At 36.0% G+C, this 26431-nt stretch overlaps 1 protein-coding gene across 1 annotated transcript in view; it reads left to right on the forward strand.

Annotated features, from left to right (window-relative positions):
* Positions 1–26431, forward strand: part of LOC126188355 (titin) — a 516411-nt gene that overhangs the window by 215236 nt on the left and 274744 nt on the right. The window contains exons 69-74 of the mRNA XM_049929953.1: positions 374–604; positions 5235–5435; positions 7271–7595; positions 12460–12648; positions 13403–13566; positions 18717–18856. Of these exons, the coding sequence (XP_049785910.1) occupies positions 374–604; positions 5235–5435; positions 7271–7595; positions 12460–12648; positions 13403–13566; positions 18717–18856 (1250 nt within the window). The remainder of the gene's footprint in view (positions 1–373; positions 605–5234; positions 5436–7270; positions 7596–12459; positions 12649–13402; positions 13567–18716; positions 18857–26431) is intronic.

Raw genomic sequence — 26431 nt, forward strand, 5'->3', positions numbered from 1 at the left:
TGTAACTGATATGTATCAAGTAAAATAAATATACCAACTGTGTACACTATACTGAGGCCTTAGCCAACATAATGTGGTCAGTGATTGTGAAATTTAAGTTGTTAGAAATAAATGTTCCTATCTCGAGAGCTACGGGGAAAAAGACAATACAATACAAAAATAGTTAAGAATGTTTCAGAGAGAGTAAAGAATGAATTTATTAGGATAAAGATCAGTAATAATATATCTGTGAGAATCATTTTGTTTCTTTCTGTAGCATTCTAATAATTTAAGGTGTTTCAGATTCACTGTGATGCACCAAACTTTAGTAATGCTTGCTGGGTAATTTTAAAGAATACTTAAGAAACTACAAGAAACATCTTTTTTGTTACAGAAACCTGCTAAGCCTCCATTTTTCACCAAGAAGATACAGCCTGTCAGAGTATTTGAGCAAGAGCAGGCTAGATTTGAAGTTGAATTTGATGGTGATCCACTTCCAACAATAAAATGGTTCAGGGAGGATTTCCCAATCCAGAGCTCGGCCGATCTTCAAATACACACATTTGGAACAAAGTCAGTTCTCATCTTGAGACAAGTGTTTATGGAAGATTCTGGTGTGTTCAGGGTAAGTCATTTCTCTGTTTCACAGATTTTGGTACACTCCACTTGCTGTTAGTCTCATTTGAAATCTTTGTAAACTTAGTTGTACATTTCACTTAGCCCTTTTTGAGTGGGAGAGTGGGGATCAAAGTGTATTAACTTCATTGTTATCTACGATTACTGACAGGAGACAAAGAGTAGCACCTGGAGTTTCACCAGCACAACAACACTGGTTCTGCAAAAGTATTCCATTAAAATAAACAGATTATTGAATATACATCCTGTCTATGGAAAACAGCTAATACCATTCTTCTAATTACAAGATATTATTGTTCACTCATTGTGTTACAACAGTGTGACAAAAAAGTTGTCAACATATGGTACAGAGATGAAAAATTTGCACATAAAATTATGGTGTTTTCTTCAGGAAAGATGTGGCATATTGTTAGGCATATGAACATCTGATTTTAAAAAATAATATGCAACATATGAAATAACAGCAGTTTTTGATGACATTGTGTGAAAATGGTAACTGTAAGTGAAATTGTATGAAAATAGACATTCTTTCAGTTCTTGAGGAAAAATATGGTTTTGGGGTCAGCAATTTTCCAACATTGCCTTTATGTTTTGATCTATATGACAATAATTGCATTTCATAATTTGTCACAAAAGTGTCAATTTTTTTTGTTATCTGATATCAGGATAGCCAACAATTGTGTCTGGCTGTTAACATTAAACTTCAGGTTCTGTATAGTTTTCCTCAGTTCATCTCCTGTGACTGGTTTCAAGAACATGCTTCTGATTGATTTTTGTGATAACTTAGTAATCTTCTTTTGTGGACTATTTCTTTCCAATTTTAAGTTCTTTACCACATTTATATAGTTATCATTGGGTATGTTAGCTATTTCTCTACCATCTGTAATGACTGTGTTGTTTATTTTCATTGATCTGACATATGTTTCTTTGTTTGACCTAGCTTTTTCCTGCCTTTCACCGTTAATTGCATTCCAGTCTGCCTTTGCCTTGTTTCTTGAGTTCATTACATTAGCATTGATTGCTCTTGATTTTGCCTCTTGTATTATTTTTCTATACTTCTTTTGTAGCATTTTATCATTTTCAGCTTCATCCCTCTGTCTCAGATCCTGCAGCGTCCTTCACAGTTCTGTTATTTCACGGGTAATCCACTTTTATCCGATCCTGCACCTTTTCTTGTCTCTTTAGTTTGTGGAATTCTACATTAAAATAGTGTTTAATTGTTCTAATAAATGAATGATATTTTTCATTTACATTCTGCACCTGTAGGGCTTCATTCCAGGTTTACCTGTTTAATACTGTCTTGAAGATGTTACTATTTTTTCACTGATGTTCTTGATTTCTTTGGTGGTTTGTTTTGGTTAAGATATTATGTTCTTACTTCTGCAGAGGCAGATCAGCTGTCCATAATGAACAGATATTTCTGTTTGGACTACATGTGACTCATAGTTAGACCTGCTAATGTTGGCAACAATGTTGTCAATAACTGTCTGACTTTGAGAAGTCACTATGGTTGGTGCAGACATTGTTTCCTCCATATTGCATTGTAATAACAATTCTTTAAAATCTTGTCTTCGTTTTGATTCTTTTACCATGTCAATATTGAAGCCTCCACATATAACAATGTTTTTCTTCGTATTCATTCTTATTAAGTTGCCCATTCTTTTCCCAGAAGGATGCTAATCTTGCCACTTGTTGATCTGTATGCAAAAACACTGCAAAGTCATTAGTCACTGCACCAGTAATTTCAAAGTCTTTTTTTCTAGCTATAGGTAATCTCACACCTTTACTGTTTGCAGTCTTTACGGGCTTTCCTGTTTTAATATATATGGAAACCCCACCAGCTTTATGTTTAGATCTACAGAAGTAACTGAATGAAGTATAGCACTTTATTCTCAAGTTAGCTACCTGGGTTTCAGCTAGACCATGTTCACTGATACATAGTACGACTGGTTGTATTTCACGTAGGACTACTTCTGCTTCTAGTTTCTTGTTACTAATGTATTGAATATTCTGATGTAGTACTTTTATATAACTTTTCTTTTGTTGACATACACATTGTGGGCTGCATTCTGAGAGCATATTGTGCAGTCCCTCCTTTTTTGTGTGGTGTTTATATTTTGCTTTTTCAGCTGCAGCAGTTGGTTCTTCTCCCCCATCATACCATATTAGTTTCCCTTCCTTCTGACTATTTTGCAGACATCTGTAAATGTTCTGCTGAGTGTTATGGGCCCTAATCTGTTTAAATTCAAGTCATCTTTTCCAAGGTAGTTTTCACTCAGAAGTTTGTTTGGGTCTATGAAAACAGCATCAAGATGATCAAACTGTTCTTTGATGGCATAATTTATTTTGGACATATATTTGTCACTCACTGGCCTTCTTTTTATGATTCTGCTAAGTTGCATACACAATGTGGCTAGATTAACCTTACTGTCAAGAAAAATTGTTGGCTATCCTGATATAAACTGAAAAATAAACTCAGTACATTTTGTGACAAATATGAATTGCGGTTATTGCAACGTAGCATAGTCAACAGCTGGCTCCAGATTCATATTGCTGGCAGTGGTTGTTATCATCCTTCCAGAGAATTTCTTTAGGAGCTGCAACTCTTCTACTAAACTCTCTTTGTTTGAGGTTTCATGAGTCCTGTGCACCAGTGTGTTGATTATGGCTTATTGTTGTCAAGTGACACGAGGAGTGGAAGCATGCAAGTATAAATGTGTATACATTGTTTTATGGCTAACACTTTGTGTTAATGTGCCATTTGGTCTTTGCTTAACTAACACGAACAGGAATAAAAGCTTGTTGTTCACTTCTCTCCACTTCATGAATCTGTGTTTTAATACAGCAAGTTGAGATGTTGCAAATCGAGAAAAAGCAAGGTGGTTTGGAGACCACTGACTCAAGAGCATAGTCTTCAAATGCTTCCTTAAATGTGTTGGGTACAATTTGTGACAGCAGCCACTCCATCCATCTCTTAAAAGTAATTTATGTCAATCAAGAAGTAAAGTCACAAAAAATATTTCCAAGAAAAATGCAAATATAACAAAAAAATTGAGAAAATGGAATCCCAACATAGATCATGCAAAAAATCAATATTTTCCTGAACAATCATACATTGTATTGGTTTACCATTCTGATGGAGGAGTATTGAAGCAGATGGATGAGACAGTGAACAGGAGAGAGGCACTTATAAAAAAAGGTGGAAAATACTTACTTTCTGGACAAAGTCCTTTATCAGCACTAAAACAAATGAACACACACATAAACAAAATCACTCTTATCTCATGATACTCTTGGTTGCCTGGAAAGCTTTAGGAGAAAATGGTGGCCATGGAGCTCTCTCTCTCTCTCTCTCTCTCTCTCTCTCTCTCTCTCTCTCCCCCCCCCCCTCCCCCCCTCTCTCTCTCTGTGTGTCTCTCTCTCTCTCTCTGTGTGTGTGTGTGTGTGTGTGTGTGTTTGTGAGGGAGGGAGGGAGAGAGAGAGAGAGAGAGAGAGAGAATTCTGCTGAAAGAGTTCATCCATGGTGAAAGAGATCACCGAGAAGATAAGCATTTTCCTCCTTTTCTAAATGTGTATCTACTGCTTATTGCCTCCTCTGTTTTGTTGTGGTTGTAAATACATAGCATCTTCCATCAGAGATTTTCCATGTACTGTTTAATGAAAGTAAATAATAACAAGTTATAAACATGTGTTTAGGACTTGTAAACATAAATGTTGCAAGCTTGAAGGAGAACGAGCACATTATTCTCAATGATCAAGTCTTTTACAGTTGTACGTGAAAGACAGAGAAACAAAAAAGCAAGGAATAATTAAGTCTTAACCTTCAGTTGTGGTTTTTCACTGATTATGAATTGAAGGCATGGTTAGAACTAGACAAAGACAAAAATACATTTCACAGATAGCACACAAATTACACAGAACACGTATGGAAGACAGTTGTCAAAGGTATATATTAAGAACTACCAGTTACAATACAGTATGGGTTATATGCTTTTAATTTTCTTCACGTTTGGAAGAACTGGCTTCCATATCAGTCGAAAAAAATTAAAGAAACTTAGGTGAATGAAAGAGATACTGTGTGCAGCTTTGACCTATAGTATAACAATAGTGAGTCTCATGTTGTGTTACCAGTCAGCATATTTGAAACAAATTTTTTGTACTGAGTACACACAAGAACTGTGTAAGATTCTGACTTTGCCTCTTGTTAAGTAGTATTCTAATATTTAGGCAGAATATTGTAAAGGTCTCAGAAAAAATTATTAGAATTAAGTTAAGTTGGGTACACATAATAGGTGCTTTGGGGACTGCAGTTAAATGATCCAATTTATTGTCCTCATAGTCAAATTATCTGAAGGAATGATGTGAAGAATATACTGCATACATTGCTAAAAGATGTGCAAAGTAATAGTTTCAGAGTAGTCTTTTATGTTATGTATTATGGAATAATTTTTGCATAGATTGCTATGCGGTAATTGTGTGAAATGAGGACAAAGATGCATTTTAAAAAGAGAAAGACTCATAAATTAGAATTGAATTAGAAAAATATCCATCATTTTATTGATACATATTCAGATTATTAAAAAAAAAAAAATCTGTGATTTCTGCACCATTCTTTTCAGGTTGTAGCTGAAAATCGTGGAGGAGTTGCTAAGTGCAGTGCAAATCTAGTAGTTGAGGAAAAGCGACGCCAAGGACGAGGTGGTGTTGTGCCTCCAAGTTTCCTTACTACTATTGAAAGCAGTGTTGTAAATTCTGGAACACTTGTGCGATTTGATGCTCGTATAGCGGGCACACGACCTATTGATGTCTATTGGTTAAAGGTTTGCATAACCACTTTTTATGTTTGATATGTTTGTTGAAAAAAAACAAAAATAGAAGTAAAAATTCTGAAAATGGAAGTTTAGAACAGAATAAAGAGTATTTTCTGTTCTAAAGATCTATTACAGTTACTGTGCCTGTGTCATTGTGGTAGTCATGGAATGGAGTGATTTTAAGAAAATTTAAGTATTATTGGCATATAGAAATAGATAGGCAGATTGTATGAAACACTGGTTAACTATGCACATCCTTTAAAAGTGCCCAGCGTCACCTTGTACCTCACAGTGCAATGGCTTAGATGTCTCTTTCAAATTGTATGGTCTTTATTTCTCATTTCATTTCGTTTCACAAAGCAAGAGCTTTCAGTTATGTGAAGTATTCTCATTCATTGGCATGTCTGTTAAAGCTTCTGGGATTGATGGCCCTTTAATCTATTCATACCTAATCTTAATGCATATGCATGCTATTACCAGTTGACATTATCAGTGTCTCTCAGACTATCAAGACAGAAGGTCCTATACTTCTCACTTCTTCCGAAATGTACTCTGCCATTGACATTCACTTTTCATTTTTCAGTTAACCAACCAGGGATGAATAAATGAATTCACGTGAGAAAATAGACTTTGTTATAGTTTCATACTCTCGCTTCCTTTTTTTGTGGACCCAATATCTCTTATGCAACCAACATTGCATTCAATATTATGAAATGGAAAGTCACCACTCACCATATAGTGGAGATTCTGAGTCGCAGTCAGGCACCACAAAAGACTCTCACAATTAAAGCTTTCGGCCATTAAGGCCTTTGTCAACAGATGACATACACACACCCACCCACACACACACACACACACACACACACACGGCCATTAAGGCCTATGTCAACAATAGACAACACACACATACACACACACACACACACACACACACAAATACATCTCGCAGACACAACTGCAGTCTCAGGCAACTTAAACCACACAAATTACCTTCAATTTAATAGGTGAGAAGGTAGTGTGTTTGTCCTACTTTTGGCTCTGTTAGTCATTTTATTGCTCATACTATTTTAATAGTGAATTATAGAGCTAAATAAAAATGAAATGGAATATGGTTTCTGAATATCATTAGTAATCTCAGAAGCACAAATAAAAAAAAAATTAATGGTTGAAAATTACATAAGTACTATGTACTTCAGTGGACTGAGCCAAGCCAGTGGCCATTATTTCTTGAAAAGGGAAAAAGTGTTGTGTAACAGAAGCATAGAAGAATGTTTGAAAAATTCATTAATTATGCAATTTAATACATTATTTTTCAAGTAACAACGTTTATATTCTTTCCTGAAACTTCTGTAGAAAATTGTAATCTTAATATTCAGTTTTTTGGCCCTGAATTTCCATGTAATTTTGTTGTTTCCATGGATCATTATTCGCCTCTGCAAATCGTTTAGCATTGTTCATCTCCTGTATTTGAATTTGTTCTTTATTCTCTTTAACCTGATAGGGCTTATAAAAATTTTCAATTTTGTTATAAATCTGCCATTATTCTGCCATGGCAGTGAAAAGGGTCAGATGATAACACCTATATTTTGCAAAGAAATTGACAACTGCCATTCAATGGAACAGCAAATTTACTGTTCCCGGTCATTTTGTACAACAGTGACTGGTAACAGTACACTTGTTGTTTTGTTCAGTATCAGCAACAGTCATGGTAAAGCCTAACATAAATTTTTGCAGTATTATAACTTTGGAAAATTGAGTTCACATTCAGTTAGCCCTGCTCATGTGGGCTGTTTTAACATATATTATACAGCAGTTCATTTAATTTGCTTATCAATCTTTCACAGAATGGCAAACGCATACCGTCATCAGATATTCGATACAAGACATTGGAAGAAGATAGTGTGAATACCCTGTTGATTATTGAGGCTATACCAGAGGATTCTGGAACTTATGAATGTGTGGCAATCAACGGTGCTGGTGAAGCACGTTGTGAGGCTGAATGTCAGGTTCGGTCACCCACACAACAGAAACAACAGCAGCAACAGCAACAACAACAACAACAACAACCAGCAGGAAATGTAGCACCAGCAATTATTGAACCACTAAAGGGACAGGTCGTGAAAGAGGGACAACCTGTTACATTTCAGTGCCGAATTTCTGGCAAACCAGGTATGGATATACACAAATTATCTGGAGTTCAAATATTTTCTAAACTATCATGAAGATTTGCTCATTATAGTGAAAGACAAGCCTCCACTTTGTTACTTCTTTGTACCCATTTCTTAAATGCTGCAGTAAATATAGGGACAAGCAGTTCAAGAAAAAAATAGGAAGAGTATGCCGGGCAAGCAGCTTACATAAAATTCAGTCATATGAGACTGTCTCATCCACTTTGCCTTCTGAAATTAAGAAAATTATATATTCTCTCAAAAATAAAAGCTCATTTGGATTTGTTGAGGTTTCCAACACAGTACCAAATACTTGTTCCCATGGGATAAGCACTGTTTTTTTATATGTAGTGCATTGCTAACTCAGGGCATTTTTCCAGAGAGATTGAAATATGCCATTAGTCAACCCATCTAGAAGAAAGATGATAGGACAGATGTCAATAACTATTGACTGGTTTCACTACTGACATTTTCCAATTTCTTAGAACAGTGTGTATTCTGGAATAGTATTCCACCTGAGCAACTTTAATATCCTCAGTAAATCACAATTTCGGGTGGTGGAAGGTAGAATATCAACAGTTATGAAAAGGATAATTGCTGCTCACCATAAAGATTACAGGCTGAGCTGCAGACAGGCACAATGAAAAGACTTACACACAGAGCTTTCGGCCAAAACCTTCTTCAGAAAAGAAAGGAAAATATCCACACATTCACACAAGCAGGCACAACCCATGCACACATGGCCAGTCTGTCCAGAGTGCCCAGAGATAGCAGTTGTGTATGTGAGGTGTGTGTGCTTATGTGAATGTGTGGGTGTTTTCCTTTCTTTTCTGAAGAAGACTTTGGCCGAAAGCTCAATGTGTAACAGTCTTTTCCTTGTGTCTGTCTGTAAATCACAGTCTGGATCTCAGAACATTGCTGAGCTGACTAAATAACAAAATAATGCCAATTGGTATTTTCTGTGACCTGTCTAAGGCATTTGACTGCATGAATCATGGTATTCTCCTAAATTAACTGAGGTGCTATGGAATTGATAGTATAATGAACAAATGGTTAATGTTATATCTAACTAAAAGAATGTAGAAAGCTGTACTTGATAATTGAAACAATTTAAGCAAGGGGGATTATTCTGACTGGAGAGAAATCACTTATGCAGCTCTACAAGGCTCAGTATTAGGTCTATTATTGTTTCCTCATACAGAAGAAATGTTAAATAATATTCTTGAAAGTATTATTGAGTTCGTTTTCTGCGCACATGGTCTCACTCTCAAGTTCAAAAAGACAGAACATATCCAGTGCTGCACAGCTAGAGGTACTACACCAATGGTAAATGTAACACATGGTGAGGAAATAACAACTAAGATGGAAACGTCAAAATTTTTAGGTGCCCATATTGATAGTTTTTTAAACAGAGGAAAAAAATTATTTTGAAACTCCTAAAACAATTTAGTGTAGTAACATTTACACTTTGAATCATTGCAAGTCATGGGGAGAGACAAACCAGTAAGTTTCCTTCAATAATGTCATATAGAATAATGTACTGAGATAACTAAACTTTAACGAAGAAAGTGTTCATTGCTCAGAAACGGGCTGTAAGAACAATACGTGATCCTCACCCACAATCATCTTGTAAATATGAGCTTAACTCATTTCACAGTGTTATGATTAATAATACAAATGCTCCACAGGACAGGAAAATAATTGGAAAAAGTTTGTCAAAATACAACCTTATTTTATCATTTGGAGTTGACATTAGAATTGTGACTGGGATAAAATGTAAGATAAATTACACTTTCAGTCACAAATCATGAATTTATTGAAAATGTATTTCAAAGCATTGGCTCTAATTCTGTATTTTAGGCAAATGTCATCCCTTAGAGAGCCAACCAGAAAAAGTGAATCACAAGTTTTACTTAATAATGGCAGAATTTAGGGTCCTGATGTGCCTATGAATAGTTGAGTGTCATGACCAGTTACTGTGCTTTAGTACACTGTTGTGTATGAGTAAAATTGCAGTCATCTGATCCATGTTTATTTGTTATGAAAAGTACTCAACAAGTGGTGTTATGTTTAGTTTACGTAAAAGTATCTGTGATAATGTCAGAAATTAAGAGGATATAAAATGCTGACTTCCAACAGCAGGAAAATCTCTACCGTACTGAGAAAGAGGTATATACTAACATTGTGTATAAATTTCAGTATTGTGATGTCTTCTCTGAAAGTATTTGTCTAAAATATTGCTTTGCATGGAAGTGAAACTCGAACAAGAAACAGTACAGTACTTTTATTCAAATTGACTCAGGATGACGGGGTTGTACGGTTGGTCATGTTCACTCTTGTGTGGAGTTTTGTTGCAAACATTCATGAAAGGGGGAGGGCAGTTAGTGATTGGCCATGTTCACATAGAATGTTGTGCTGTGATATCATAAAGTTGATAGATGATGTTGCTGTTTTCACAAATGTGTTAATCTGAAATGAAATGGAGCATGCCTGTGATAGTACTGGATTAGTATGTACTGGTTCATGTATGGGACTGCTATTATATCAGTCATTCACAGAAAGGTGACCAATGGGTAAAGGTGTTGAGAATGAAAGAGGGATAAGGCAAACTGATATTTTATGGGTTGCTCAGACAGGAGAATATCATAATGGGTGTGGTGGAAGGGATTCTGGAGCAAATATTTCTCATTTGAAGTCATGCAAGAGGAAATGATTCAGTTGGTAAGAGATAATGTTTTAAAAGGTGATGGTAATATTTTAAAAGATGATGGTGATGCTGTTGGTGCAGAGCGCTCCTGTGTTGATGATTAGCAGATGTTGGTGGAGTGTTAGGAGCATGGGATAGCATGATTATGGTTTTTTATGTTCATAGTATTGATTCATAACTTTAATACAACAAATATGTTACTTAAATAATCATGTTATGGTCTTCATTGGATGATAATTTATTTGTCATCACCTTAAGCACTTCAGGGTAAGACACTACGAGGTGTGTTTTTTAAGTAAGTACCATTTTGAAATTAAAAAAAGACATCCTAAGGTATCTCAATAATTTTAGTTTTACATGAAAGCCTGTACCTTAATCTACTTTTTTACATAATTTTCGTCAGTATTGGGGCACTTGTCATAACGTTCTACCAGTTTGTGAATACCCTCCTCATAGAAGTCTGCTGCCTGACTTGTTAACCGCTGCATCACCACTGTTTTGACTTCGTCATCGTCTTGAAGATGCTGACCGCCCAGGTGTTTCTTTTAGTGCAGGAACAGATGGTAGTCCCTGGGCGCAAGATCGGGGCTGTATGGAGGATGATCTGAAGTTTCCCACTGAAAAGGTGTGATGAGATCTTTGGTCTGATTTGCCACATGCAGACGAGCATTGTCTTGCAGCAAAATGATGCCCTTGCTCAGCTTCCATGGACTGTTGCTTTGATTCTGGTGTGACATAGGTCATGCATGTTTCATTGCCCATAACTTAAGAAATCATCACCACCATTGTGGTACCGCTCAAGGAAAGTCTAAATGTTTGGTTTTGTGCACATCCGTCAACATTTTCGGTACCCAACGCGTGCACAATTTTCGGTAATTCAAGTGCTCGGTCACAATGTCACACAAAACACTACGAGAAACATTAGGAAATTCATCCCGCAAGGAGGAAATTGTAAAGTGTCTGTTTTCTCTCACCTTATTGTCCACTTCCTGCACCAAACTTTACTTAACGGCCGAAGGATGCCCACTCCATTGTTCATCATGTACATTTGTGCGGCCATCTTAAAATGCTCTCACCCACTTTCTTACCATTCCATCACTCATAATGTTTTCTCCATGAACTGCACAGATCTCACGATGAATATCGATTGCTTTTAGACCTTTAGCACTAAGAAATCTTATAACAGCCTGTACTTCACAGTTGGCAGGACTCACGATTATCGGAGGCACTTTAAACACTAAGTACACAACGTAAACAAGGAAGAAACAGACTGTAATGGCGTCAGTGTGTAGATTAAGGTACAGGCTTTCATGTAAAAATAAAATTATTGAGATATCTTCGCACGTCTTTTTTTAATTTTGAAACGGTACTTACTTAAAAAACATGCCTCGTATGATGCATTGTTCATTCCGTATATGTGATTACTTAGTTCTATACCCGTTTTACATATTGACAAAAATGTCTTTTTTTATAGTCATTAAGTAGTTTATGAGCAACTGTTTGTATTGTTCTCTGATTGGTTACTTTGTAGTTGTACATTTTGCTTCGCAATCGTATTTCTTCACCTACACCTTTGGTGCCTCATTTCTGCTAAGGTCATGATTGTTTTGCTTTATTTAATACTGATGTGTCTTTTATAACCATTAATAGCATTTTGTTTAGGGTGAATTTCATTTGCAACCAACATTATGTGAATGGATGTTAATCTATTGTTCATATTCTCAGGTCACTCTAAGCCACATAGTACTTGTTTTCTGTGTAGGGTGGACATTATTTTATACTGTGGAACACTGTCCACAGAGTGTATTTTGTATCTCATTATTTTGCGATTGCCTCCATCAAGCTGCATTCTTAATTTTTTTTTTAACTTGGTGCAGGTTATTGTGTCCATTAAATTAACTTTCCATTTTTGATTTATGAGTTTCATGTAAATACTTTGTGCTTTTTTGTTATTTTGAATTGCCACCAATTCTGATGATGGTGAATGCTCTGAATCATAGAGGATGATGACAAATAAATGACTATTTGATCAAGATGTCACCATAACAATTCATTTCATATCATGCATCATTAAAATGTAGAGCTGCTTTTCACTTGCAGATGGCAAGTAATAAAAATAATTAAAACTGTAATGTGTGTTTTCTGTTTTCCCTTTCAGCTCCACAGATAAAGTGGCAAAAGGCTGACACTGTCATTAAGCCATCAAAATACTTCCAAATGCATAAAGATAATGACATATACACTCTGAAGATATCAGAAGCTTTCCCTGAAGATGAGGGTACCTATAAATGTATTGCTTCTAACCCTGTTGGATCTGTAACTCTCTCCGCACAGCTGAAAGTTCAAGGTATGTAACATAAATTACAGACTTATTATTTATATTTAAAAACAAAGATTCCATGACTTACCAAACGGGAAAGCGCTGGTAGATAGGCACAATAAAAAACACACAAACACACACACAAAATTTCAAACTTTTGCAACCCACAGTTGCTTCGTCAGGAAAGAGGGAAGAAGAGGGAAAGATGAAAGGATGTGGGTTTTAAGGGAGAGGGTAAGGAGTCATTCTAATCCCGGGAGCGGAAAGACTTACCTTAGGGGGAAAAAAGGACAGGTATACACTCGCACACACACACATATCCATCCACACATATACAGACACAAGCAGACATATTTAAAGGCAAAGAGTTTGCCTTTAAATACATCTGCTTGTGTCTGTATATGTGTGGATGGATATGTGTATGTGTGCGAATGTATACCTGTCCTTTTTACCCCCTAAGGTAAGTCTTTCCGCTCCCGGGATTGGAATGACTCCTTACCCTCTCCCTTAAAACCCACATCCTTTCATCTTTCCCTCTCCTTCCCTCTTTCCTGACGAAGCAACCATGGGTTGCGAAAGCTTGAAATTTTGTGTGTGTGTTTGTGTGTTTTTTTATTGTGCCTATCTACCAGCGCTTTCCCGTTTGGTAAGTCATGGAATCTTTGTTTTTAATATATTTTTCCCATGTGGAATGTTTCTTTCTATTTTATTTATAGACTTATTATTTAAAAATAAATAGTATAGTTTCATCTAAAATGAACTAATTTTCATATTACTTTAGCTCCTGACTCGCAAGAAGTCATGCCTACCATTACACCACTGCGAGATGTCACTGTACCAGAGGGAAGCTCAGCACAATTCAGGACAAAAGTAACAGGAAAACCAGTGCCAACTATACAGTGGTTCCGTGAAGGAGTTCTCATACCACAGTCGGCAGATTTTCAAGTAAGTTGAAGTTATATCATTCATTTAAAATTTTCTTCTCATTGACTTCATACTTTTAGTTGTTGTGATACTATACACAAGTGATTATTTTCTGTAATTGGTCAGGGTGGAGTACAGCCAAATTTCCCTAAAAAGGAGTTTTGTTTTTGTAGTTCTGTGAGTCAGCTTATAAACAAAACTAGATGTACAGCAAAAAATTTTTGTTGTTAATTATTTTGTGCATAACTATTCTGTAGCCCAGCATCCTATGACATGCATTCCAAAGTGAAGAGCATGAAGGAAATACTCTACTGGTTACAGTTTGGATCCAATCTGACATTATAAAAGATGGAAGCTATAAATGTAATGAGTCATCAAATAGTTTAGGCATTGAACTGTTGATAGACACATAAATGAGACTGGGAAATTTGCCAGCTCTTGGATGATTTCTTGTTCAGAGCTGTAGAGTACACATATGTGCATGGCTGCATTGTCCTGTCTCACTGTGTTGTCAGCTCAACTAGGATTGAGGACTTGTGTTGGCTGGAGTGGGAAAAGGGAGGAAGATAGCAGTAAGCAGGAACAACAGTTGGGGAAGGGGGATGGGAACGTGGCACCGGTGAGGTTGTTCTGGCTGCTTTGGGGGGGAGGGGGGGGGGGGCATAGACGGCATGTGGCGGTACGGAGGAACAGATTGGGAATGTGAGGTAGGATTCATTAAGAGGCAGACTGTGGACAGGAGGATGTGAGTGCAAGATCAATGAAGCTGAGTGTCATGAGGCAGGGATGGAGATGGATGTGGGGCATGAACTAGCAAAGGTTCAGGCCAAGTGGGTACAGAATCGAAAGATGTGTTATGAGAACAAGTTCACTTTGGAAGGGGTGGAAAGAATTGTTGGTAAGATGTTCATCATTTCCAAGCACAGTGATAAGTAGTCAAAGCCCTGGCTTATGATACAGTTAAGTTGTTCCAGTCTGTGATATTGTTAGGTTTGTGAGGAGGAGTGCTCCTTTGCAGCTGGTTCCTGAGGGATTTTGTATACAAATCCGTACTTTATCTAATCCACAAATCCCCCCCACAGGAACCAGCTGTGAAGGAGCAGCTCACCCCCCATCCTCCCTTCACTCAGCTGCCACTCAGTATCATCATGAACTGGAACAACTTCACCATATCCTTTGCCAGTCCTTTGAGGAATGTTGTACCCGCAACCTACCTACTCCTTCAAAATTATTTTCCACATTCAAAAACCCTAACCACAATATTCCTGTGGAAGACGCAAGTGCGAGGCCTGTCCAATACGTCCACCCAATACAGCCCACTCCACTTCTGTCAATGCCTTTCCTATCCTGTCAAAGGCAAGACCAGCTGTGGAAGCAGTCATATCATTTACCAGTTTTGCTGTAACTTCTGCATAGCATTTTACATGAGCAGCTGTTCCGTTGAATGAATGACCATTGCCTGTCTGTATCCAGGAGCAGAGTCGACCACCCAGCAGCAGAACATAGTGCTGGGCACAACATTCTCAATTACAATACAACAATGATTTTTATTAGTGCTTTATCAGCCTTAACTGGGTATGAGCTAACCTCATTAAATAATGACTATCCTTTAATGCAACACAGTTCAATTCTGAATCAATGTGGTTCAATCAAAGACATCCTTAATGTCCTCTCTGTGATATCAAAAGATCTGAAGCTGAGAACATATTTTTGTGAAACAAACACTCATGAAGATGTGCATTCGGTATCATTTAACAAGTCATAATACAAGCCTTTTTAATTGTAAAGCAAAAATATGTAGGAAATGTGTGTTAGGGATATGATTCTATTACTGTAACTACTGGCATATGAAATATTACACCTCAGTATGAAATCAAAAGCTATTCATATTGTATGGAAAACATATTCAGAAGGATTTTGAGTACACAGTACTCATCAACATATTTCTGCTTCTCTTGATTAAAAACTACACACAAGTAGGGCTGAGATTATTCTGTTCATACTGTTTAATTTAATGTGTTTCATTTTTACTCAGAAGGTGCCATTCAATATGTTCAGAAACAGAAATTCTCAGAAACAATAACCTTTTATAGTCAGAGGCCCTTGTGTCCAGAAAAGAAAGAGCTGGGAAATATAAAATTTGCAAACAGTGTTTGAAAGTTGTCCATGACTCTTCAGCAAAGAAAGGTGACTAACTACATTTTTGATTTCCCACTTGTCCATTCTTTCTTTAATATCTTGACCATGGCTAACTGTTTTACATCATATCTAAATAACAGTTTTTCTCATATTGCTTTGCTCTCTTCTCAGACTGAACCTTACATTTTGCAGCAGAACGTCCTCTGCTATAGAACTTCCTGACAGGTTAAAACTATGTGCAATTCTGGGACCCATACTCTTACCTTTCACAGGCAGTGCTGTTATTGCCTGAGCTATTCATGCATGTCCTTGGACCTGCATTCATAATTTAAATTGTGCTAGTATCTTTCTTGAGCTACGATATTACAGTGCCTCAGACAAGAATGCATGTCCAAAGGAACAAGCATTGTGGCGACTACAGCTGTTATGAAATACATGAACTGTATCTTCAGTTGTGAATATGGACAACCATCAACTGTTGTTGTGATCTTCAGTCCTGAGACTGGTTTGATGCAGCTTTCCATGCTACTCTATCCTGTGCAAGCTTCTTCATCTCCCAGTACCTACTGCAACCTTCTGAATCTGCTTAGTGTATTCATCTCTTGGTCTCCCTCTACAATTTTTACCCTCCACGCTGCCCTCCAATACTAAATTGGTGATCCCTTGATGCCTCAGAACATGTCCTACCAACCGATCCCTTCTTCTAGTCAAGTTGTGCCAAAAACTTCTCTTCTCCCCAATCCTAATCAATACTTCCTCATTAGTTATGTGGTCTACCCATCTAATCTTCAGCATTCTTCTGTAGCGCCACATTCCAAAAGCTTCTATTCTCTTCTTGTCCAAACTATTTATCGTCCATGTTTTGCTTTTGTTGATGTTCATCTTATACCCTCTTTTTAAGACACTGTCCATTCTGTTCAACTGCTCTTCCAAGTCCTTTGCTGCCTCTGACAGAATTACAATGTCATCAGCGAACCTCAAAGTTTTTATTTCTTTTCCATTGATTTTAATACCTACTCTGAACTTTTCTTTTGTTTCCTTTACTGCTTGCTCAATATACAGATTGAACAGCATTGGGGAGAGGCTACAATCCTGTCTCACTCCCTTCCCAACCACTGCTTCCTTTTCATGTCCCTTGACTCTCATAAGTGCCATCTGGTTTCTGTACAAATTGTAAATAGCCTTTTGCTCCCTGTATTTTACCCCTGCCACCTTCAGAATTTGAAAGAAAGTATTCCACTCAACATTGTCAAAAGCTTTCTCTAAGTCTATAAATGCTAGAAACGTAGGTTTGCCTTTCCTTAATCTTTCTTCTAAGATAAGTCGTAGGGTCAGTATTGCCTCACATGTTCCAACATTTCTACGGAATCCAAACTGATCTTCCCCATGATCGGCTTCTACCAGTTTTTCCATTCGTCTGCAAAGAATTTGCGTTAGTATTTTGCAGCTGTGACTTATTAAACTGATAGTTCGGTAATTTTCACATCTGTCAACACCTGCTTTCTTTAGGATTGGAATTATTATATTCTTCTTAAAGTCTGAGGGAATTTTGGCTGTCTCATACATGTAATCCATTAAATTGAACAGCTGCTCCAGGCTGACATTGTGAAAGAGGCTGCATTTGTGGGTCGCATGAAATTTTCTGGAACAGAGGCCAGTGACTGAGGTCCAGCTGTTCTCATGCAGTAGCTGGTCAAACTGCATAAGCTTCATGAAAACTGGTCCACTCCCAGGTCACAGACACGCAGAATTATTTTGAAAAATTTCGCATCTTTTTGACATTTTCACATTTGTTAAATTGTCAGAGTTAAAAACATTTTTCATAACTGTAATGTTTAGTATTATCTGACAGGAGATTTTGGGTGAGACAATATCCTTAGAATTATATCTAGAATGAACACATATCCTTTCGTAATTTCACACTATTCTCAAAAGGAAAGTGATAGTTTCAGGGACATTTACTAGAAGTTTTAGAAGGGATACTTGAAATACACTATGAAAGAGCTTTAATAGTGTCACATGTTAATCAGCCGGAATAAAAATTTTTGAGGAGCTGCACCTGTAGTGAGACTAGTAATTGAGATAAGTGAAATCTATATAACTGTTGCTGATTGAAGAATCAAAAATTTCAACAAACAAATATTCATGCAAGTGGTTGCTCACAAGGACATCATTATGTGTACTAACTTATTTATAACAAGGTTGTAGACCATAAAAAGCAAGGAAGGGGGAGGGGGGGGGGGGGCAGTGGTGGAGAAGGTAATGTTGCTAAGAAACTAATATTCCACAGTCACTGACTTTGGCATAAAGTGTGAGAACTAAAACTGTGGAGCCAAAGATGAGTATAAATGGTGCCAAGAGAAAATGGGACAAAAGAAATGAAATGTGCATTAGAGAGGAACAGAACCGAAGAGATTATTTGTGACATAGAAAGCCTCTCTGTCTAATGAGGAGCCCAGGCATAATATGGAACCATGAAACCCATAGCACATTAATCCCTCTGTAATTTAAAATTATATGTTATCAACTAAATCTCTTAACGGTACAAACAAAACTCTGTCTAATGCCTCTTATATGTCCTGTATGTGCCAAGTAGCAACCTAACCCTTTCATATATATTGTTCAAATAAGAATCTGTACATTTCATAGTTTTGGACATAATATATACTACAGAAAGAGTGACTGTACAGTTCATAAATTGTTGGCTATGGGTGGAGCACTTAAATTTTATGACAACTACAATGTGGTTCATTTTGGCCCTTTCAGAAGTAAGGCACATTATATTACTTTTATTTTTATCTGATAGATAATTTTTGGTAGAGAGACACATTGTAAAACTTTTATGTTTATCTGATAGCTTGGTAATGGCTGGAATCTGTCACAAGGGTGCTGTTTCAACTCCCAAGATAGCATACAGAACACTTACAGCAATTAACACTATAGCACTTTGTTCTGTATGTATTTTACTAACATAAACGTGTTGCTGCCCTCCTGAAAACTGACTTTTAAATCTTCAATTTTTTTATGTTTAGATGATACAGGATGGTGACAACAGAGTGCTGCTCATCACTACAACATACGAGGAGGATTCAGGAACTTTTACATGCAGGGCAACTAACTCTGCTGGGCAGGTTGAGTCATCTGCTAAGCTGATCGTCAAAAGTAAGAATTGAAACAGAGCATTATATTTGAGAGTGAGAATATCAATTACATGGTTCAGCTCATTGCATTATGAAATGCTTTATACTTTTCATATATAATAAAACCTACCAGGGAGTAGATAAAAAAGTGCTCACTGTGGCTACATAAGTTTCACACAGATGGCACATAAGCATATGCATGTATGTGCCTACACTTGCAAAAGGGTATACATTTACCTGCAAGTGCCTTCTGTTTTAGGAATATCTTCAGCTGTCCACTTTTTATGTTTTATTATAACCATTTCATGATTAAAAGAAGAGGAATGTCTAACATTTTCTGTGTTCATTTCCTTTTTTTTCTCCAGCAGCTCAATCAGATATTTCTTTTAAAAAATTTTTGTGATATCATTCCAAATTACTGATGCTGCTTGTGCATTTTTCGTCAGAAGCTATTAGCCCTCTTCAAATTGAAATGGTTTAAATGTTCATGTAGGCTTTAAAAATAGATACATATCTCAAGTAGTTTCAGCTAACTCGTTGTTTCCTGAGTGTGTGTTACTCATATTTCAGTGTGTTTAATGTTACTGAACCAGTCATGAAACTTCATATGTATATCCTTGTTTGTCATGATTTGTTAGTATAATTTTTGACACCTAAGATGCATATGAGAGATCTAGTCAGAGTATTTTATACAAATTGTAGTGATTTTTATTATTTTTGATGTTTGTTTCTCATAAAACTTCCAACTATTGGAATTATATTTTTTCACTTCTCAGAATCATATAAAATGGTCTTACATGTTCATATGTAATTTAGAATGTCTTATTTTTAGGTTGTGTACTGAAATGTATTTCAAGCTTACATGTAATTATAATTCTGTATATGTTCCAAGTGTAATGTTACAAAAATTGTTGTGTTCACAGCTGCAAACTGACTTGTTAATAATAACTGCCAAATGAAAAATTCTCATTTGAGAGTGTGAATAGTGAAAAATAATATGTTTTGTAAAACCTAAGTAAATTATGAATAAAATGAGGAGCAATACTGTAGTCTTTTCATAAGATACCATTTACAATTATCATATTCCTAACAATCGCACATGGTTTCACCATCTTAAGTGCCCTTCCTTCATTAGCTGTGCACTCAGCCCCTCCTTGTTCCTGGATCATTCCTTACGTAGTCTGTTTCTTTTTCTATGTTATCTTGTGCTAGAGATCATATTACTTCTTCCAGACCTGAATGTGCCCAACATACATATACATCTAGAAAACAAGCTCTTGGGTGACTAACAGTCTGTATGTGCCATTACTTGCAGTGTGAATATTTGTCTCTCAGAAAGTACTTGAAATTTTTGAAGGCAGTGCATCTTTCAAGCATTACATGCTCAAGACTGGTATTATTATCAGATAGCCTCTGCTGTTGATTTTACAGCTACCATTAGCTCATGAACAAGTTACTTGGTCAACTGATCACACAAACAATCTGTGCCATCATCTAATGATTGGATTGCAAGAAAATACATAAATTAAGCATAAAACAGAATCAGAATAAAAACTGAGAGAAAGAATTATTATTATCACTATTTGAACCAGAAATGGATATTTACCAACTGCTGAAACAGGCATAACTTAAGGCAGTTTTTATTTGTGTGTCTACTGGCTCCAGCCTAGTTGTTCTTTATTCAGTGGTAGGGAAGCAGATTTTTCTCTTCTGTCTCAAATAATTTTAAATTATTGTTTAAAATATGTGCACCTTTCGTTAGCAGAGAAATGAAATCACAAATGGACAGTAGTGATGTCCTCAGATAGAGCGTTAAACACTGATTTAGTACATGGGGGAAATACTGTTTAGCAAGAGACATAAAATGGAGAAATGTATGCTTTCAGACCTATAACACTCAGTAATGTAAGCTACGTTTACTTTTCCTTTTCAATAATAATTGTGTCTTTTCCTGTGATCAGTGAATTCTGGCTTAGTATTTTCTCCATCTTTGGTCAACAGCTGTGCCTTTGGTCAAATATGTACAGGTCATTATAAATTTTGTTACTTTAAATATGCCTTAACATGATATTTATTGCTGTCAGTTTCTTTGTGGTTTCAGTTTCTTTGGCAACGAAAACTCACTTAGACTGAATGAGCTATTATAATGATTATTTCACTTGAAACACACAACAAATTAAAAAGACGAACTTCACTGGATAAGACTGTTCTGTCATCAGTTGATCAACAATACATCTGAAAGGAGATTCTGAAGCATTAGTTAAAGAGAAATTTCTAAGGAATGGAGATTTTTTTTTTGTGAAGAGCTTAAACACACTTTACTTAAGACTAATTTCACTAACAGCTGCATACTGTTACCAGTCTTCTGCTTTGTGTTACGTAGAATGCTGTTTTTATGTATACATCTGCACTGCCAAGGGTGACATATTTGTCGGAGACTTAGGTATTATGCACTCTTATTAATAGCAAATGAAAAAGTTGTTCTTTTTTAACTTCTTCAGGAAGCAGCATGTAATTTATTCTAGTACTCTGATATTTTCACATACAAAATAAAATGCATTTGACAGAAACTGTGGACTGTTTTCAGAAATGCTCAGCAGACTGTGTGTCACATACCATGGAAGTTATAATTGCATATAATCTGTTATTTGGTTGATGTTAGTTTGTGGATGCCAGCACCACAGACAATTACATTTCTTGTAGTATTGTAGGATTAGATACACAGTGACTATAATGATTGCTGTTCAGTTAGCAGTTTTTATGTGCAAGGATTCATTTGTATCACTGATTTATTCTGACATTTGTGCAAAGCTCATCACATTCATAAAAAACTAATACACCTGTTTAGAGAACATTAAATAGTAGAATTTATGTGAAATTCTGATTATTTTTGAGATTCACATTTGTGATACATATCAAGTTTTTAAACTGTCTGTGATAAAAAGGATATTTTTATCTAGAAGTAGATAGCTTATTGCTTTAAAAGCAGTGAGATAAATCAAAACTTACAGCTGATACATTTTCCAGGAAAACAATGAAATAAGAATACAGTCTGCTGTGCATTCTTTTTCAGTGCCACTACATTTTGTTTCAGAGTTTAATTCATTGCTGTAATGCTGTCAAGAGATCATATGTTATTAAATTGATGGAGATACTTGATATTTTTATGAATTTATAAACATTAGAAGTTCATGGATGTTGCGTTATTATTCATGACTATGAAAGGGTTACACATGACAAACTGTTGCTTAGGAACAATTCTCCAATGTTCCCATGACTGAAATTTTACTTTTAAAAAGTGGGGAGTTCTATCTAATAGAATATTTTGAAGAAGCAGCTAATGATATACATATGTCAGGAATTTTATGTTTTTATGTTCTTAACAATGTATGTTCATGATTAGTGTTTTATTGTCACTAAATGGTCAGTTAATTGTTAACATAATCGGAAACATCATGTGATTCATTCCTGTTTTTGTGCATTTTATTCAAATGCAGTGTAGGTATTATAAATGAATTTATCAGACTGCAACCTTTTGTAAAGATATGTTCCATGTTTTTGAGAAGAATGAACACTGCCAAGCAGGCATTTATTATCTGTACCTTTTTATGTATGTTGCAGCATAATGCAAATGCTGCATATACAAAAGAGGTTTTTTATTTACAATATTAAGAAAGTTCAGTTTGCAGCTGACACAGTTTTTTTTGTATTTTGTCAAATAATTTTGATTTTTGCTGTCCACTATATTACACTTGGAATGTCAATCTTTTCATTTTCTCCATCATTCATTTTAAGCATTTGAACACTACATGCTATGGAAACCACATGAAATTTAATTTAACTCATGTCTAAGTTCTGTTTTTTTAGACATAGAATGCCTCATTCATATTCAGTTCTTTTAGTTAGAGACGTGCAGCATTATTACATTTGCAATTTTTTCTTTCTCCTTTTTTCTTGTTGAATTTTCTATTCTGCTCGTCATTTAAGTGTGTGTGTGTGTGTGTGTGTGTGTGTGTGTGTGTGTGTGTGTCTGTGTCCATCTCCATCCTAGAGTGTCAGTCTTTAATATGTGCCTTGATAGCAAAATTTCTTTTTATGCATTGAATGTCAGTTGCCTCAGGGTCATAACTGTTTCTGACAGTAATATGTGTCTCATAGTTTTCATGTGAATTATATTGAAGGTTCTTGAAAGTATAAATTTAAATAAATTTTTTGTATCTAAAATCTCATGTGGTTTCCTTAGCATCTATGCAGATTAATATTAATACAAATATAGAAGTATTCTTCCCACTACGATACTGCATTTATTAATTGATTACAGACTCCAGGATATGGTAGAGAATGTCCATCAGCACATTTTATTGCAGCCTGAAAGACACAATTAATTGATATCTATATTTGATGATAGTTGGTTTAAGAACTTGAGTAGAAGAATCTGACAAATTTGATAATTTTAGAAGTAAATGCTTCATATTCAGCTACAAATTTATTTTAAAGCTAATTGGGAAGGACACGTTAGCTGACTGAATTCAGTTTCATTGTTTTTATCCCTCATTTCACACTAGCAAACTATTGGTAGGAACACTTGGAAATTTAAAGAACAGGTACTACCACATTTTCTCATAATTTTCCCTCATCAAATTGTAGGATAAATTATCAAAGTTAGGTAAAGCTATGATATTATAAAATTGGCTGCAAGTGTCTGAAGGCACTCAAATATGATGGGTGTTCAATAAGCAGCACATTTTTTTCTCAGCCAATTTTGGTTGAAAACATATGAAATTTGTTTTGGGACATCATGGAATATTCCCACATCATGAAATATTCCCACTTTAGCCACTATAGTTTCATGAAGTTCTGATAGGTGGTGGCACCATACATAGCCTTCAAAATGGTGTATGTAATGGAGCTGCATTCGAAGCAGAGAGCTGTCATTGAGTTTCCTATGATGGAAAACCATAGCATTGCAGATATTCATAGGCACTTGCAGAATGGGTACGGCCTACTGGCAGGGAACAAAAACACGGTGAGTCATTGGATGAGGTGTCTGTCATCATCACAACATGGTCGTGCAAACCTGTCCGATCTTTTGCGTGCTGGTCGACCACACAGCTGTGTGTCCCACAATGTTGAAACATGCAGATACTCTCATTTGAGGGGATCGATGGATTGCAGTCAAACATCTCACTTCAAGACTGGATGTTTCTGTTGGTAGCGCTGACATACTTGTCCGCCAGTTAGGGTATTCAAAGGTGTGTGGCTGCTGGGTTCCTCACTGCTTAAGAGAACACCATAAAGAGTGACAAACAATCATCTGTATGGAGTTACTTGCATGTTACAAGGCTGATTGTGATAATTTTTGATGCAGCAGGACATTGTGTTCGTCGACCAGTAGAGTGATACCATCGAGCATACAGGACCTCCCAGTAAGGTCATGACATTAAATGGGGCTTATGTTGAAAAAATAGGGTCTTGTAGGTAAAAGAGTGGGGAATAATGTGGTGTATTGGTCTCCTGAATAAAAACAACTTGCTTTCAGAAAAAAATGTCTTGCATTGCTTATTGAATGCCCCTCATATGTCTGAAAGCTGTCCTATATTTTATTCCTGGGTAGAAGTATTTCAACACCACCCTGCCTTAGTCAGCATCTCTAACTCAGCAAGCTCATAGCTAGTTTAGTGTGGGACATGAATTCATTTCATAAAAAACATATCAGGATTTTCTTTGGATTTAATGACAGCAACAACTGTATGCTATTCGCTTGGAAATCTTGAGAATGTATTTGTATTTTTAAGTGAGCACTGTGAGGATATGGAACAGATTAATTAGTATATTCATTATCTGCATCTATCTGCCTTTGTGGAGTACAGAACTCACAGCACAACTTTTCTCTTTTTATTTTATTATTATTTTTCTGTGTATTTAAAAAATAGTCACAAATCTTTGGTGTGGAACCATTACCCTGCCTAGGTTTTGTTGTGAAATTCATTGTTGTGTTACTTCATCATTTTCTGTTTCCTATTCTCGTAAAGCTGTTTTATTTGTTGTATGATATTTGTCTTTCTTTTGATTGTCACTGATATGAAAGGTGTAACATTAAATAGTAAATGAAACAGAAAGCATGGAAATGCTAAATAAACTTTATATACTTAAGTAGCAGATCTCATGTAGGACATGCATGAGTGGTAGTTGGGGGGGGGGGGGGGGGATAGAAGGAAGAGGAAATCTACAGAGTAGAGATACGTCACAGATATGAGTTAATAGGATGGGAAGAGATGGAGAGAGACTTTGAGTGTATTTGTTTGATGCCGGAAGCCTCAGAAATGACTTTGATAGCATATTTCATAGTGTTTCTGTGATGAAAAACCTATTGTTTATTCTGAAAATGTATTGTGATTTTCATCATAATTGCTCTCTTATGGGGTGACAGAGTGTCCACAGTCTTGATGTACCCTCCTTTTATAAGGTCTTCATGTACTCTCCTTTTATGAAACGCAAATGATTTTCTGTAAACAGTGACTTTTATTATTACACATTCAATACTCCCTTTATGACATAAATCTATGTCTTGTATTGATTAAAATCATGGCTAATATTGTTTTTTGCAATATTTTATATGCTACATGGTTACATCAGGATTATCACTTTCAGTTTCTTTGCTCATGGAATATTGTTAAATTACATGCTGTGATCAGTCTGCTAGTACTAATAGTTAATGTGCTTGTGTTGGTTATGAACGGTATCTTGCACAAACACATGTCATGTAGCACGGTTTTAATCAGGCCATCTGTTGACAGACATTTAAACATCATAGTACACCAAAACTAACCAAGATAAATGTTAATTCATCTGTATTTCAGGTGTCGTTTGCAGCTGTTGATTTTCATTCAGGATTTTCCACTTTTGTGACAGTTGCTATTTATATTTAATTGTCAAAGCTCTCAAAACTCATCATGTTACTATATAGGCTTATGGTATCCATCCCGTATTAATGTCGTGAGTGCTTTTTTCCATTTTTTCTTTGTGTCGCAAAACTCATCTTAGTTTATAGATAATGTTTTTCTTTCAAATTACAACTGATTAACATTTTGACCACCATATAACCTTGACAGAACTGTAATATGAACAATACATATAAATGTTTCATTGATATGACAGTATAAATTGATAAAAAGCTGCTGTTGAATCTGTAAATTGCTTAAGCAAAATTCGAAAGTGGGTAGTTAAATATTGATTCCTAAAAATATCAAAGATAATTTAGTCCACTGGCGCAAATGAGGCAAGAGAAGTGTGTAACACAGATATGAATACACTGAAAGAGTACCTCTACTGTAATAAAAGGAAAATAGTGAAAGTTTATCAATCAGATGTAGATGACTGCAATTCAATAATTCAGATCTTTTTGTTTTTCTGTAGTATTCTTTGTAGTTCATAAATTTTTGCCTCACTCAACACACACACACACACACACACACACACACACACACACACACACACACACACACACACATGTGCACCCCCCCCCCCTCCACACACACACACACACACACACACACACACACACACACACACACACACATGTAATTTGTCAGGGACTTTCTGGATTA

This window comes from Schistocerca cancellata, chromosome 5 (assembly GCF_023864275.1).
Source record: "Schistocerca cancellata isolate TAMUIC-IGC-003103 chromosome 5, iqSchCanc2.1, whole genome shotgun sequence".
NCBI lineage: Eukaryota > Metazoa > Arthropoda > Insecta > Orthoptera > Acrididae > Schistocerca > Schistocerca cancellata.